Source organism: Archocentrus centrarchus, chromosome 14 (genome assembly GCF_007364275.1).
Source record: "Archocentrus centrarchus isolate MPI-CPG fArcCen1 chromosome 14, fArcCen1, whole genome shotgun sequence".
Taxonomy (NCBI): Eukaryota; Metazoa; Chordata; class Actinopteri; order Cichliformes; family Cichlidae; genus Archocentrus; species Archocentrus centrarchus.
The window spans coordinates 13,633,997-13,647,240 of NC_044359.1; the positions used below are offsets into that span (position 1 = coordinate 13,633,997).

At 40.3% G+C, this 13,244-nt stretch overlaps 2 protein-coding genes across 3 annotated transcripts in view; one reads left to right on the plus strand and one right to left on the minus strand.

Moving 5' to 3' along the window:
• The window catches only part of LOC115791579 (ras and Rab interactor 3-like), a 6,690-nt gene extending 5,712 nt beyond the window's left edge, over positions 1 to 978 (minus strand). The window contains exon 1 of the mRNA XM_030745697.1: positions 795 to 978. The gene's annotated coding sequence lies outside the window, so the exon portion shown is untranslated. The remainder of the gene's footprint in view (positions 1 to 794) is intronic.
• rbm14a (RNA binding motif protein 14a) lies at positions 104 to 11,212 on the plus strand. Of its 2 annotated transcripts, XM_030745700.1 has the most exons (9): positions 104 to 290; positions 973 to 1,152; positions 4,316 to 4,500; positions 5,491 to 5,673; positions 5,756 to 5,865; positions 6,070 to 6,351; positions 6,445 to 6,668; positions 6,895 to 7,311; positions 10,356 to 11,205. In XM_030745700.1, exons 2-9 carry the CDS (start codon positions 992 to 994, stop codon positions 10,357 to 10,359), a joined length of 1,566 nt encoding a protein of 521 aa, XP_030601560.1. In that variant the 5' UTR covers positions 104 to 290; positions 973 to 991; the 3' UTR covers positions 10,360 to 11,205. The 2 variants fall into 2 exon arrangements, with proteins under 2 accessions (XP_030601560.1, XP_030601559.1); XM_030745699.1 differs by having other exon boundaries at positions 6,895 to 11,212.
• The last annotated feature ends 2,032 nt before the right edge of the window (positions 11,213 to 13,244 follow it).

The window sequence follows — 13,244 nt, forward strand, 5'->3', positions numbered from 1 at the left end:
ATAGTAGAAACAAGTTACTTTAGAAGAGCAGTTAAACGGGGGTCAACCTCAACCCTGAGATTCACTTTAACTCCTGCAGTTGGTAATACAACCCATAACCGCCATCCAATCAATTTTGTTATTGCTAACGTCTACTTTTGTACATTAGCTCGAACATATGTAAGTAAAAAAGTGAGCGCACATAACTGTCACCGTCCTGGTGAAACTGCGCCCTCCATGTGTGCGACAGTACCTCAACAAACCGGATACGGATGTGAGGTTTAAATACAACAGCTCCAGGACCGCGTTGGGTAAGGTTTCTGTGTACTTTGCTGGCACAATCAAAAATTTCCTTTTTGTACAAATATGAGTACTCAGAGGGGTAGCTAATATGTTTTACGATAACCGATAGCAGAGAGATGGTTGTAGCTTTGTCGGACGTTTGCTACTACTCTGATAAAAGCCGTTACGTTAGCGTTAGCTAGGGTAGCTAATGTTAGCTAACGTTCAACAAGATGGCCAGTAGTGTCTGGAGTTTTTTTTTTTTTTTTTTTTTTTTTTTTTTTTTAAAGCGTACTGTTTGTCGGGTAGCGGCGTTTGCAGTATACTATATAGTTGTGTAATGTTATTGCTGCATCTTTTGTCAGTCTGCAGCTAACTTAGCCCTTTTTACAGATTGCATTTAATTTAATTTGGAGGCATTTTCGCCGCTCAAGTTAACGGTTTTACTAGCTTAGCAAATGATACCTGCTAGCGTCACTACAATGACTACCTAGCGGTGATCCAGCAAATACACGACTACCTAACAACCCCACCTGGTGTTGACGCCTAACAGTGAAAAAAAATAATCAATCATCTTCGATGGGCCTTTCGAGATTTTGCAAGACATAATTTTCTGCTGAGATTAATTAAACGTCTAGCGTAGTCTGCTACTGTTTGTCAGAGTGTCGCATTTGACCGTCTGTTCCCTGCATCCTGTTTGCTCTCTTGCAGATGCCTGGTTATTACAGAGATGAGCGGTGAGAACGTGAAGTTGTTTGTAGGGAACCTTCCTATAGATGCTACTCATGAAGAACTAAATAAGCTCTTTGCGCCATATGGAGAGATCAACACCTGCTCGTTGCTCAGACAGTACGCCTTCGTTACCCTGAAGGGAGAGGGGGCAGCAGACAGGTATTATTACACTGTCCATTACTGTTATTAGCTATGATCAGTGTTTTGCTTTCTTGGAGATCATATAAAATAGATTGCATGTAAAATTGGACAAACATTTTGTGAAGCCTAGATTAAATTGTAGTTTTTGTTACTTTTGCCAAAATATAAGAGCAGAATGAGCTTATTAAATTTCACTCATTTAAAGCAGTCCAGCAGGTCCATTTTGTCTGAAATTGGTCTGGTCTTGTAAACATATGCCACTCAACAGAAAGAAAACTTTTGCAATAATGATGTTTGGTATGTCAAGTAACACTAACCCCCAGATTAAAAGTGTGGCTAATCAACAGACCCTTAAATAACAGGATAATGAACAGACATCTGTTAAGGCAATGAATCTGTTTTTCCTACTCATCTGTGTTCTGACCAATTGTGCTAATGTGCCTAGTTGCCTTCAAAGCCAATTCTGAGTCAGGAAAAAACCCTGCTATCAAAGTATATCATAGTAACCCAAAACAATAACCTAGGAAAAAGGTATTAATTTAGTCTAAGGTGCAAATTAGAAATAATGGTGGAGTTCCTGTCATCATATTACAAGTCATTTAACTGTATTACAAAACCAGAAAGGTTAATTTATTACTGTAAAGTTTATTATACTTAAAAAAAAAAAAAACTTTGAAAAAAAAAAGTTTTAGCTAAAATTAAATTTAGCTAAAATTAAAACTAGGCTTTAGGAAAACAAAGTCGTGTATTTATTATTTATTAAATGAAATTCAAAATGAGATGAAATGTCGTTAATTTTAGTCTGATATGATAACACCGAGCAAGAGGAGGCAATGGTGCATACTGTATATTTGAGGATGGGACATCTGCACAACTCCCAGTCAGTTATTTTGTTTTGATTGTTTTTTTGTTTTTTTTTTATTTTGGTGTCATAATAAATATTCTGAACCACTTAATTGTGCCAGCATAAGTACTTCCTGCATTGTAATAATCAATCTTTTTTTTTTTTTGTTTATTTAGTTATTGTGTTAAACAATAACAATAACTACACAGAAATGAGAAAATCTACTCTGAAATCTATACGTTTATGTTACAGTATGAAAATCATATTAATGAATTATAAAAATAAAAGATTAAAATAAGTGTATACATACAGAATGTTTAGAAAAGAAAAAAGTTGACCTTTCCACTGTGTTTAAAATTAATAATTAAAAATCCCTACATCCATGCATAGCAGCTTAATATAAGAATTTGCTGAGCATCACTTTATCTGAAGAGTCTTCAATAGAAGCCTAAAAGACACTGTAGTTTTCAGTCACTGAAAAGTCACTGTGTGCGTGTGTGTGTGTGAGAGAGACAGTCAGTTCAGATACAAGAACTCTCTCTTTGATTATCAAAAGCCAAAAAAAAAGGAAGAAAAGTTTGGCAGGCCCAGGTCAAAAAATAAAATTAGCCAAGTTATAAAGGTCTAAAGCTTGTATAATAGAAGGGGCAGACTGCAGTGTCCTAAAAGGATATGGAAATTTTGATTCCCTATAAATGTAAAAAACAATAGGAACTGGACTGCTGTCTCAGCAAACACTGTTGTGGTCCGACTAATTATAGAAACTTTGATTTTTTTTTTTTTTAGCGCCTTTACATTGTGGTTCTAGCAACTTACCATTAAAAGTGCAGTTAGTTAAACAAGGAAAGGGTGGCAGCAGTATTTGTGTTATGCTGGGATTCCATTCATCTCTTCCATAAATTTGTTTTATACACTTACTGGCCATTTTGTTAGGTACACCTTGCTTGTACCAGGTTGGACCCTTTTGTCTTCAGAACTACATTAATTCTTTATGGCATAGGTTCAACAAGGTGCTGGAAACATTCCCCAGAGATTTTGATCCATATTGATGTGATATCATCATGTAGTCACTGCAGATTTGTTGCCTGCAATTAATCATATTTTGATTTTAGCTCCAAATGATCACAAAAACAGTGCTACTGACAAAAAAAGAAACTATTATTTAAATTATTTTTTCACTTTACGCTCTGCAACTATACTCTTAGGCGTGATTTATGCTACAATGTAACTTATGCAAGTGGCCAGCAACTTTGCCATTAGGCTTGTGGGAGGTGCATTATGTGTTAGTTATCATTAGTCCCCGCGTAACCTGACATGCAACTACAGGTTGGGTCAATGCAGCCTGCAACAATAGTAATTGGCCTGTTCAGCACAGTCGATTTCTCCTGTGCATTTCCGGCTACTTTCACACCACAGTTTTTAAAATTTATCAGTGAGAGAATAACAATCATAATCTCAATTTAAAGATGAATAATCATAGCATCAATATAAGGAAACTGTCTGAATGGATGTGAGGAATGAAAAAAAGAATGTTCCCACTCAAAAACTGATCACATAGAGCTAGGACATGGAGGGGGGGGGGGGGGGGGGGGGGGAGTAAATGGGGAGTAAGAATGGAGAGGAAAACACCGGGACACGACCACATGGTAATTAACAGATAAATGAACACAGATTTGCTACACAGTGGTATCTGCACCAACCGACAACATGACCAACCTGTTTAACCACCTGAAGTTCAAACACCACAGCCCTGCCAGTATAACCAGTATTTGCTGTGTTGGCCTCAATAATTCTGATTTAATCTGAAGCTGAACATGTTTTCTGTCCACTCTGGGTTATAATGGGCCAGCCTCCATGTTCTTGGATTGAGTTACTGACTGGAATGAATTGAATATAAATTTTGAATACATGTACAGGATCCTTCAGTATGTTGTGGCAGTGCACTAAAATGTGAGCATATTTATTTGGTCTAAATAACTCGGTCCTTTTTTTTTCTTCTGAGTATTATTATTTAAGATAACGATTACCTTTCTGTTTATCTATTTATTATTTGTGTTTAATTTATAACATATTTTTGTCATTTATTTCTGTTTTATTTATATAATCTGTATTTTATTTTCAAAGTAGTATTTGTTTTCGAGAGATTGTAGAGTGCCCGCATTTAGTTACTACCATGTGCTTGGCTGATTTATATATTTGCATTAATGACCCTTTAAACTGGTGTACTAGTGAAGTAGCCGGTGAGTGCATATTGCAAACATTAGTTAAATGTTATTACTGATGGCCTCCTCCATTGTTTTGCATCTGGTTATGATGAAACTGTTCTCGCATTAACAGAGCGATACGGCACCTTGATGGCAAAGAGTACAGAGGCAGACCCCTGGTGGTCGAGGAGTCGCGTGCGCGCCCACCCAACTCCACTAAAGTGTTTGTGGGGAACCTCAGTGCAACATGTTCAGCAGATGACTTGCATGGGCTGTTCTCAACCTTCGGAAGAGTTTTAGATTGTGATAAAGTCAAAGGTAATGTATAAAGCTTTGTCATCTATAGAGATGATTTGTGTGAGAAATTTGCATCTGCACTAGCCAGAAAAACATTTCAGCTCGGCACCTGTGGCCGGGGGCGGCTAATGTAGTATGGTATTGTGCTAAATGCAAGGCCCACTTGCTAAGTGAGTGATGGTGAACACTTAGATTGATAATTCTCATTGCATATAAACCAGAAGAGTTACTCCTGCATATCACGCATTTAGCGTGTCCCAGAGTGCCTTTTTTTTTCCTTCTTTTTTTCAACTAATGGGTTTGCCGAAATCACGTAAAAAGCATACAAAACAAAAACATTATAATCCAGGTGTTTTATCGAACTGATCAGCTGCTAACACTATCATGTTTTTAATGCAAGCCACTAACTACGACAACAGAAAGTAACATGATTTTACTGAGAACTGTAGTTTGTTTTTTTCCCCTCCAAGGCTGCTCATGGCTCCCAGGATTTTATGTTTAATAGGAGGCCCGAAATTGTCATTTGAGCTCCCTTTTTCCTCTTCTTCCCCCTCACTTTCACACTGATCACCATTTTGCTTTCTGTAGCCTCATGAAATCAAGCATGAACAGGACCGTCAGGAGATCGTGCACATTGTGAATTCAACTGGCCATGTGGTGGTAGATTGCAAATTGCTGTGAAATAATACTATAGTATAGCGATCTAGCCAGAGAAAACAAATCAGAGTCTAGTATCAGCAGGATTCGCGCCCGCTTGCTAATTGCGAGTTCTGATAGTGATCATGGCGCAGCGCCGGGCGATCAACCGCTGGCTAGAACCCTGTTTGGTGATATTAATCTAATCAGATTTGGGGAGCTCTGAATTTTGAGCAAATGACCTTTCTCTTTTGCATCATGGTCCAATCTTTCAAGTTGATGTGAAACAAAATGTGGTATAGACTCATTTTATTGTTTAAAAAAAAAATCAGCCTCAGACTAATGTCGATCTTTCTGCTTCCTGTAAATCCACAGCCAGGTTATGCTCAAATGTTGGCTATGCATTTGTGCATATGGAGAGGAAGGAGGATGCCATGGCAGCTATCGATGCGCTCAATGGGACCATGTTCAAGGGGCGTCAGTTGGCTGTAGAGCTGTCCAAAGCCCAACCTTTGATCAACCAGATTGTGACAGCTGGAAATTCGACTAGCCCTGCAGGTGCTCTAACAGCAACTGATGATGAAAAGGCATTTGTTTTGCAAGTAATGAAGTGAAGCTTACGTTATCATATTTTCTGCAGGTGGCAGAGAGGGTCTTCTTCCCCGACCGCCTCCATCACTAGAGCATCACCAGAGTCAGGCAGCTGTACTTGCTGCAGCTGCAGCCGCTGCCGCTGGACTACCCATACAAGTAAGCAGATTCTCTAGCAGGATGTCCACTTGGCATTTGAAGCCTCTTAGTCATGGTTTTTCAAATCTAATGAATATTACACCTCACATTTTTTTAGTAGACTTATTTTCATTCAAACCTTTTGTGAACTTTGATTTGAACTTTCTAGATTACACCGTTGAGTTTAGACAGATTGGATTTGAGCATTTTCCTCTTTCACTGCAGGTTCAACAAAGTGTCCATAACTCATTCTACAACACCACATCCTTTGACCCCACCTATGCTGCCCTTAAAGGGATTACCAGTTCCAAAGGTGCGGATGGAGTCATATACGGAGCTCTTGCCAGTCAAGTGTATGGATCCGTCGCTGACCAGGTGTTTCAGGAGCTATCAAATCACAATTCTGCATCAAGCGCACCTGAAGAAGAGGTGGAGCCACAGACTGCACCTGATCCAACCACACTTTTCGAGGCAGCAAGAGCCAAGTTCTTTCAGGAAGGACAGAAGGTCTGTTAATGTTGGAGTAAAAATATCTTGTGTGCTTCTGTGTCTATTGTTGTGTCTCAAAAAGTGACCTGTTTTGTGTGCATTTGATTCAAGGTTCTGGCAGAGCAGCAGGCAGGAAGAAAGGCAGCATCTTCAGATAATGAGCGGGACCGCAGTCCAATAAGAGGAAATCGAGCCCCTCTCCTCCCTGACCCTGTTCCGGGTTCCTTTGCTCAGATACGACCCAAACGACGCGCCCTGCTGCCAACACCACCCGGAGCACCTGAAGAACCTGCCGCTGCCACCCCCACTCCTGAAGGAGCAGATCCTGTTGCGAGGTACACATAACTTTTAAAAGCTAATAGAGCTAGAAGAAAATTAGGTTTAATTCAGCTTAGGCTCATATTACAATAAGTATAGTAGTAAAACTCACAGTGGTTTATTTACATAGTTTATATAAAATACAAAATACAACTCGGATTTGATTTTTTTTTAGACTAATATTTATGTTTGTGTGCTTTTCTCTGCTTCTTACCTGTTTGTCAACTATCACCTTGACTCAAGGTCGTATACAGAATACTACCAACAAATGCATCAGTACCAACAGTATCAACAGTACCAGCAACAGTACCAGTACCTCCAGTATGCCTACACCAATCCTCCTCCTCCACCACCTCCTCCGCCTCCACCGGCAACTACACAGGCACCGGCTTCCACCGCAACCCCTGCACCCCCAGGGACATACGCAGCACTCCCAACATATGGTGCATCTGAATCCTATGCAGCCCCAGGAACATACGACACTCCAGGAGGTTATGACGCCTCATCGGGGAGCTACGATACTTCATCTGGGAACTACGATGCCTCATCTGGAAGCTACGACTCCTCAGCCGGCTATGACACATCTGGAGGCTACGGGGCACCAGGAGCATATGATTCATCAGGAGCTTACGCAGCAGGAAGCTACTCCACCTCCACACCGTATGAGCAGACACCCGCACACGGGCAACCCATGCCCCAGCGCCACGATTACCCTTACCACCCGCCAGAACCCCCTTATCGATAGTCCCACCCCCCTCCACACGCTACTTACACACTGCAGATGTGTTGTGCGTGTGAGTGTGTGAGAGTGTGCGTGCACGTGCGCGAGCATACATAAGGGACAGTTTAAAGGGGAAAAACAAGAGAGGGGGCAAGGTTGTGATTCAGATGTGCTTTAAATCAGAAGCATCTTCCCTGTTCTCCATCTTGGTTAACCTGTTCCAGCTAGTTGGCCTCTCAGTGGATGGCTACTCAGTTAAGTAGATGACTGTGAGCTCGCAAGGTCTCGGGAGTAGTGGAGATGAGGGAGGCAGCTGATACTGGAGTATTGTCAAAGCATTTATAGTTTCTGTTAGACGTTATAGGGGCACAGCTGGTTCCTTGTTAAATGTCAAAGCTTAAATTTTGCCTGGAACAAGGTCAGACTCAGAACTTAGTTTTTTGTCACTTTAGAAGAGCTTTCTGTTTGGTCAGGTAAAAGCCTCTTATAAACTCCACATAAACAACGTGTGCCTATTGTTCTTGCTGCATAATGAATAATGAACCGTCTCTCTGTATAATGCTGTGCAGTTAGGCAGCTCCTCAAACTGCAGTCTGCCATGAAGACCACAAAGTTTACTGGGCACATCTTTAACAATAACAAAGTAGAAACAAGTGTGCTGCGTACTACTTGTGACTTTTGTGGAGTATATAACAAGGCTTAGTTTGAATTCAGTTGTAGTGATGCTTTTGTAACAAAAAGCCTGTTTGAGCCAACATGTAACTTCTACACACAATAGAGCTCGATGAGGAGGAAAAGCAGAACTGAGGTAAAAGTAGGTTTGAGGGGTGAAGCAAATTGATTGTTGCATTTAATGTGGAAACTTGATCTGGTACAGATTGAAAACGTGTTGTTAAATTGACCAGATTGGCTCTGAAATAATGTATCAGTCTGGTTTCACCTAAGCCCCTTTCAGACATGGGATATATAACAATAGTGTGATTGACAGCACTGTGATGATCTACAGACATGGATCATTTTTACGTTAATGTTCCTCACGGCTTAATTCATGGATGCCATCAGTAGTGTTAGAGGCAGCCTTTTCTCACTGGTGTCACTGGGCATTGTAAGTATCACTCTGTAGAGTGTAGCTTCACTTGTGAACATTTGTTCTGTCCTTCATTGTCACTACCAGCAGGGTTTCTGTGATTTTGAGTGTTTGGGCTGCTGAGTGAGCTGCTCCTCCCACACAGGCTCAGAGAAATGGTTGCGGCTTCTGGACTGTTAGGTTGCTGTCATAACTTTTGCAAAAAGCGACCAGGGTACTCATTAATCAAGCATTAAGATGTTGTCACAGTAATGGACAGGAATGCATGTCTGAAAGGGGTTTTAGCTGACAGGTGTAGTATTATCTAAAGAATTTAAAATTAAAAAATGTTTTTGGGCTGTTGACATGAAAACATTTCCTGAGCCTACACATTGCTGGCAGAGTGAGAAGAGTGACTTTGTGGTAAATTTCTAGGCCATCCTGCTACCATAGATGGGTTGGACTGGTTTTTGATGGATATTAGCAGTGTGTGAATAAGCCTGCTTGATGTTTCATTGATATTTTTGAGCAGTGTTGATAAGAACAGGCTACAATCACAAGAGTGCATGATATCAGTTGAAGTAGATCATTTGGAGCAATTTATGATAATTTGCCTTGCTTTTTTTTCCCCATGGCTTTCTGTATATCTTGATGTCTGTACAAACATAAATACGTTCCAAATATATCCTGTCAGTTTTGCTTGAAAGGTCAGTTTTTGCCTCTAAACGTCAGAACAGAGTCTTTATATAATTTTGTAGTCATTCACACTTCGTTCCTTCTCTCTTTGTTTCAAATGCATCCACATCCTTCTCTGATTATAAGCATATTCAGTTGGATTCAGTCACTCGATAAGATGTTTTTGTTGGTTTTGTATATATTTGAATTTATAAGAGCCAGGAGGAATGTCAGCAAGTGATGCATGACCAAAGCAGTTAAGAGAATTTGAGCAAATATAATTGATTTTAGTTTATTTTTAAAAAATTTTTGGATATTTTCCATCGTTTTCTTTATTTGAGTCTCATCAGCTGTTGTCATCTCTCTGGTGTCACGGATAGCTGTGGTGATTTAGTGGGAAAGAAAACTTACAAATTGGTACCCATGTAAATATTTAAAATGATGCCAACCAATATTTGGTAGGAATATTGACTGTTAATAAAAACAGTGATTGTATTTAACAGTTGGAGGCCTGATCTAGTTGGACAGTTCTGTTGTACCTGACTCTTAAAAAGAGGCATCTGGTTTGTATGGCAGGAAGGGATTACAGTTGTGCTTGTAACTTGTAGTGAGTGGTGGTGAGCTGTCGTGTCATTGGCACGTGAACTAAAGAGAGAAAGCAAGTGTATGCTTTGCTGAATTCATTGCAGCGGCGTGTGGCTGATGTGTGTGTCGTAGGGCTTTCGACCGAGCGGGTGACGGTCTTAGTGCTGCTGGTGATGTGAAAGTCATTTTGGATTTTGAAAAAGACCGCTGACTTTTTTTTTTTTATCCCCCCCCCCCGGCAGAAGTGAGAAGGCTCAATGACCTTTCCTTTTCTCTTCTGATCTCACCAGAAGCACACATGGGCTTTCTCAGCATCCATATTACACCTAGACAGCTTCCATCTAGATGCATTATAACTGAGTTCAGAGCATATAATTCATAACAGACTACACGTGTAGTGCAGATAATACTAATGTACACCTGATTCTTCCTGCATTCTATGACTTACAGTAGTTGCTTCGATGTGATTGTACTACACATTAGCTACTCATATTATTTCTTATTCAGCACCTGAACCGATAGCGCTGTTTGATTTTAAGTGACACACAGCCTCTCTACATTTCCACATTATTCCACCTTCTCCATGTGAACTGTTAGTTGCTTGCCTTGTTGTTGCTGCTGCTCCAGCCACCTTCTTCCTCTTGCTGATTATTGCAGCTAGAGTGGGAGGGAGCCAAACTGAGCCCTTGCCCTGGACGTACGGCACACGCAGCTGTAGCGTGGGATGGGGAAAAAAGCAGCGTTAGGCCTGAAACTGCTGTGGACGATGGGGGGTCCCCCCACTAAGGTAAACACTCAGACCACACACTCCTGCCCCTCCCCGAAACATGCCTACACACTCACCAAACACACACATGCAGTACAGATGCTCCTGTGTCCATACTTCTTACTCCTGACCTGCCTTCAGGGATTCAGATTTCTCCGGATTTCGAATTTTTGTTTTGGAGATGCACCTTCCATCCTTTTTAACGGGAGATTCCCCCTTTTTGTTTTCTTTTTTTTTTTTTTTCCCCAGTTTTTGATTTTCCTGTTCACATCCCTACATTTCCCCCTCCCCACCAAGTTTTCTCTGCTCATACATTCCTGCTCCTAAAGTGACCACTCTCACACATTTTTTAAGGACATATTTACCACCTTTAGTCTAAATCTGAGCGCTCTCTGCAGCAGGCATGTTGTTGTAAGTACGTCCTGTTTCAGCTTGTCACCGAAGAATACCAAGCAATCACAGCCAGAGCCAGGGACTTATAGATCGATGGGTTGGGTAGTTTTTGTAAATGCGCCCCTGTGGCCACTTTGGGGTTAAGTGCCTTGTGTAAGAGCACACTGTTAGGGCCTCCACTTCAGAGTTGAATGACCTGGATCGGTTGCTGGTTCGACGCTCGACTCCCCATCTCAAAATGATTTTTGATGCCACATTCAACTTGTGTGAATGACAATGAACACGGATACGACCATGTTGTTTTAAATTACATTTTGTCCTATGTCCTATGTTTAATTATCAATAAAATCAATTTCAACTGAACTACACCTTCTCCGTGTGAATATTTGAAGATGCAAAGCGTGGCCGGATTCACCATTTGAACTCTCAGGGTTCAGCATCAGATGGTGTTTTATTCAGTTTTCTTCCAAAAACATCAATCTCTGCTTTTCAAATAAAAACCAATAATCTGATAACAACCCAAACCTGATAATTCAGTCTTTTTAATATACAAAAGTAGTTGAAGGTATGGGACTTCCACCTGCAAACAAGACCTTTTCATGGATACTCGCTGAGTTTCATGCCCTCAACAGCAATAAAGTTTACAGATGGACACTACAGTACTGCATGAGTGTAGTGAAAGCAGTATACACAAATACACTGAGGTAATATGAGGAGTAGGCCTATGTATGTAAATGGGCAAAGGTGGAACAGTGAAGGTGAAACTGCAGAGACCTCATGCACCATTCATTGGAATAATGGTATGGATATGCAGCAGTTTCTACTCTGGCTTCCAGCAGTCCGATTAGTTTACAAAGTAGCTTCACTGATGAATACAAACATTTGTTTCCAGTTGACTATGCAGTGAGTAAATTGGGAATTTTCCATTGTAGGCAATGCTAGAAGCAACCCATTGTTAAACATACACTTTAAAGGGGATCTATTGTGCTCATTTCCATCTCTGTATATTTATTCTTAGACTTTTTTTTGATGGTCACTTCATTTTTATGAAAGTCATGTGTAGTACGAGCATCCACAGTTGAAACATTATCTTTGTGCATGACAGAAAATGAGGGAAAGCAAAATAGGTCCCCTTTAATTTAAATTCACCTTTTTAATCTATTTTGTACCATTAGAGTGCAGGTTAAAAAAAAAAATTGTGTGCACTTAAAGTGGGGGTTCTTTTTTATTGTATTTATATGGAAAGCCAAGATGTCTCCTAAAGGCTTGCCTTTCAAAGCTGAGAAACCTTATTCATGGGGCTTTTAGAAAGTCCCACTCCAAATAAAATACTATAGCTACTAGTTTGTCTCATAGACTTTATGGTGTGTCCCTTAATTTACCTTAGCAGGGCAGAGGAAATGTGAGTATAATATTAATAAAGTACTCTTTGAAGGGAGAAAAAAGGCATGACCAGCAGAGGTGGCATGGTAATGCTACAGATTGTTAATTTACTCAACTGCACTAACAGTTGAGCTGAAAATGATGTAATTGATCTCAAATCCACTTGCCCACATCTGTACACTTTCTGGCCCTAGTTTGCCAAAATTGTTCCAAACACAGCTGAAGCATCTCATGGACTTGAGGACTGGCTTATGGGAAACCAGTCTGTGCTTCAGGGTATGACTAGGAACTGATAAGCCTAGTTTATGACAACAGACAGGACGAGACTGGGCAAACACATGAAGAACACCACACAATGTGGACCAGACCAAACACACATTACAGTACTTGGACTTTCAATCACAACCTCCCATGATGCTGCTGGCATAAGTATGAAAAAGGAGCAAGCATTCAAACACACGTATTGAAAATAGCAACGCTTTAATAAAGAGCGATTTTACAAGACTGCAATGTCTAGCTAGCTAGGTGATAATTGGCATTGACATCCATGATGTTTTACAGAGATGCAGATATGGTAACTGGGTTTGAAGTTTGATGGGTTACTTGCAAGTTGCATTTCTGCATGCGAGGCAGCCTTCAAACAGTTACAGACCCTACATTGTAAAACAGTTGATTATGAATGTCAATGAACGTTCATGTCAAGAGGTAAGTAAAAAATCTCATGGAGAAATTTCCTTAACATTTTCCAAACACACCGGTAAGTGAGAGTTCACACAATGGTCATGCTTTTACCGGGCACACAAGCCAATAAAAAGACGACACTTAATCATGCAAAAAAAAGACAGTTTCTTTGTCTCTAAAAATAAAAGAATGGAAAAAAATCCTTTGAGTTCTGATATCATCCATCCGTAGTGACTTTGAATAAGAAGAAGCTGCGCTTTGATGATGACTTTGGTGCAAAAAATGTTCCTGTTTTGAAGAGGACAGACCCTGTCCTGTCCACT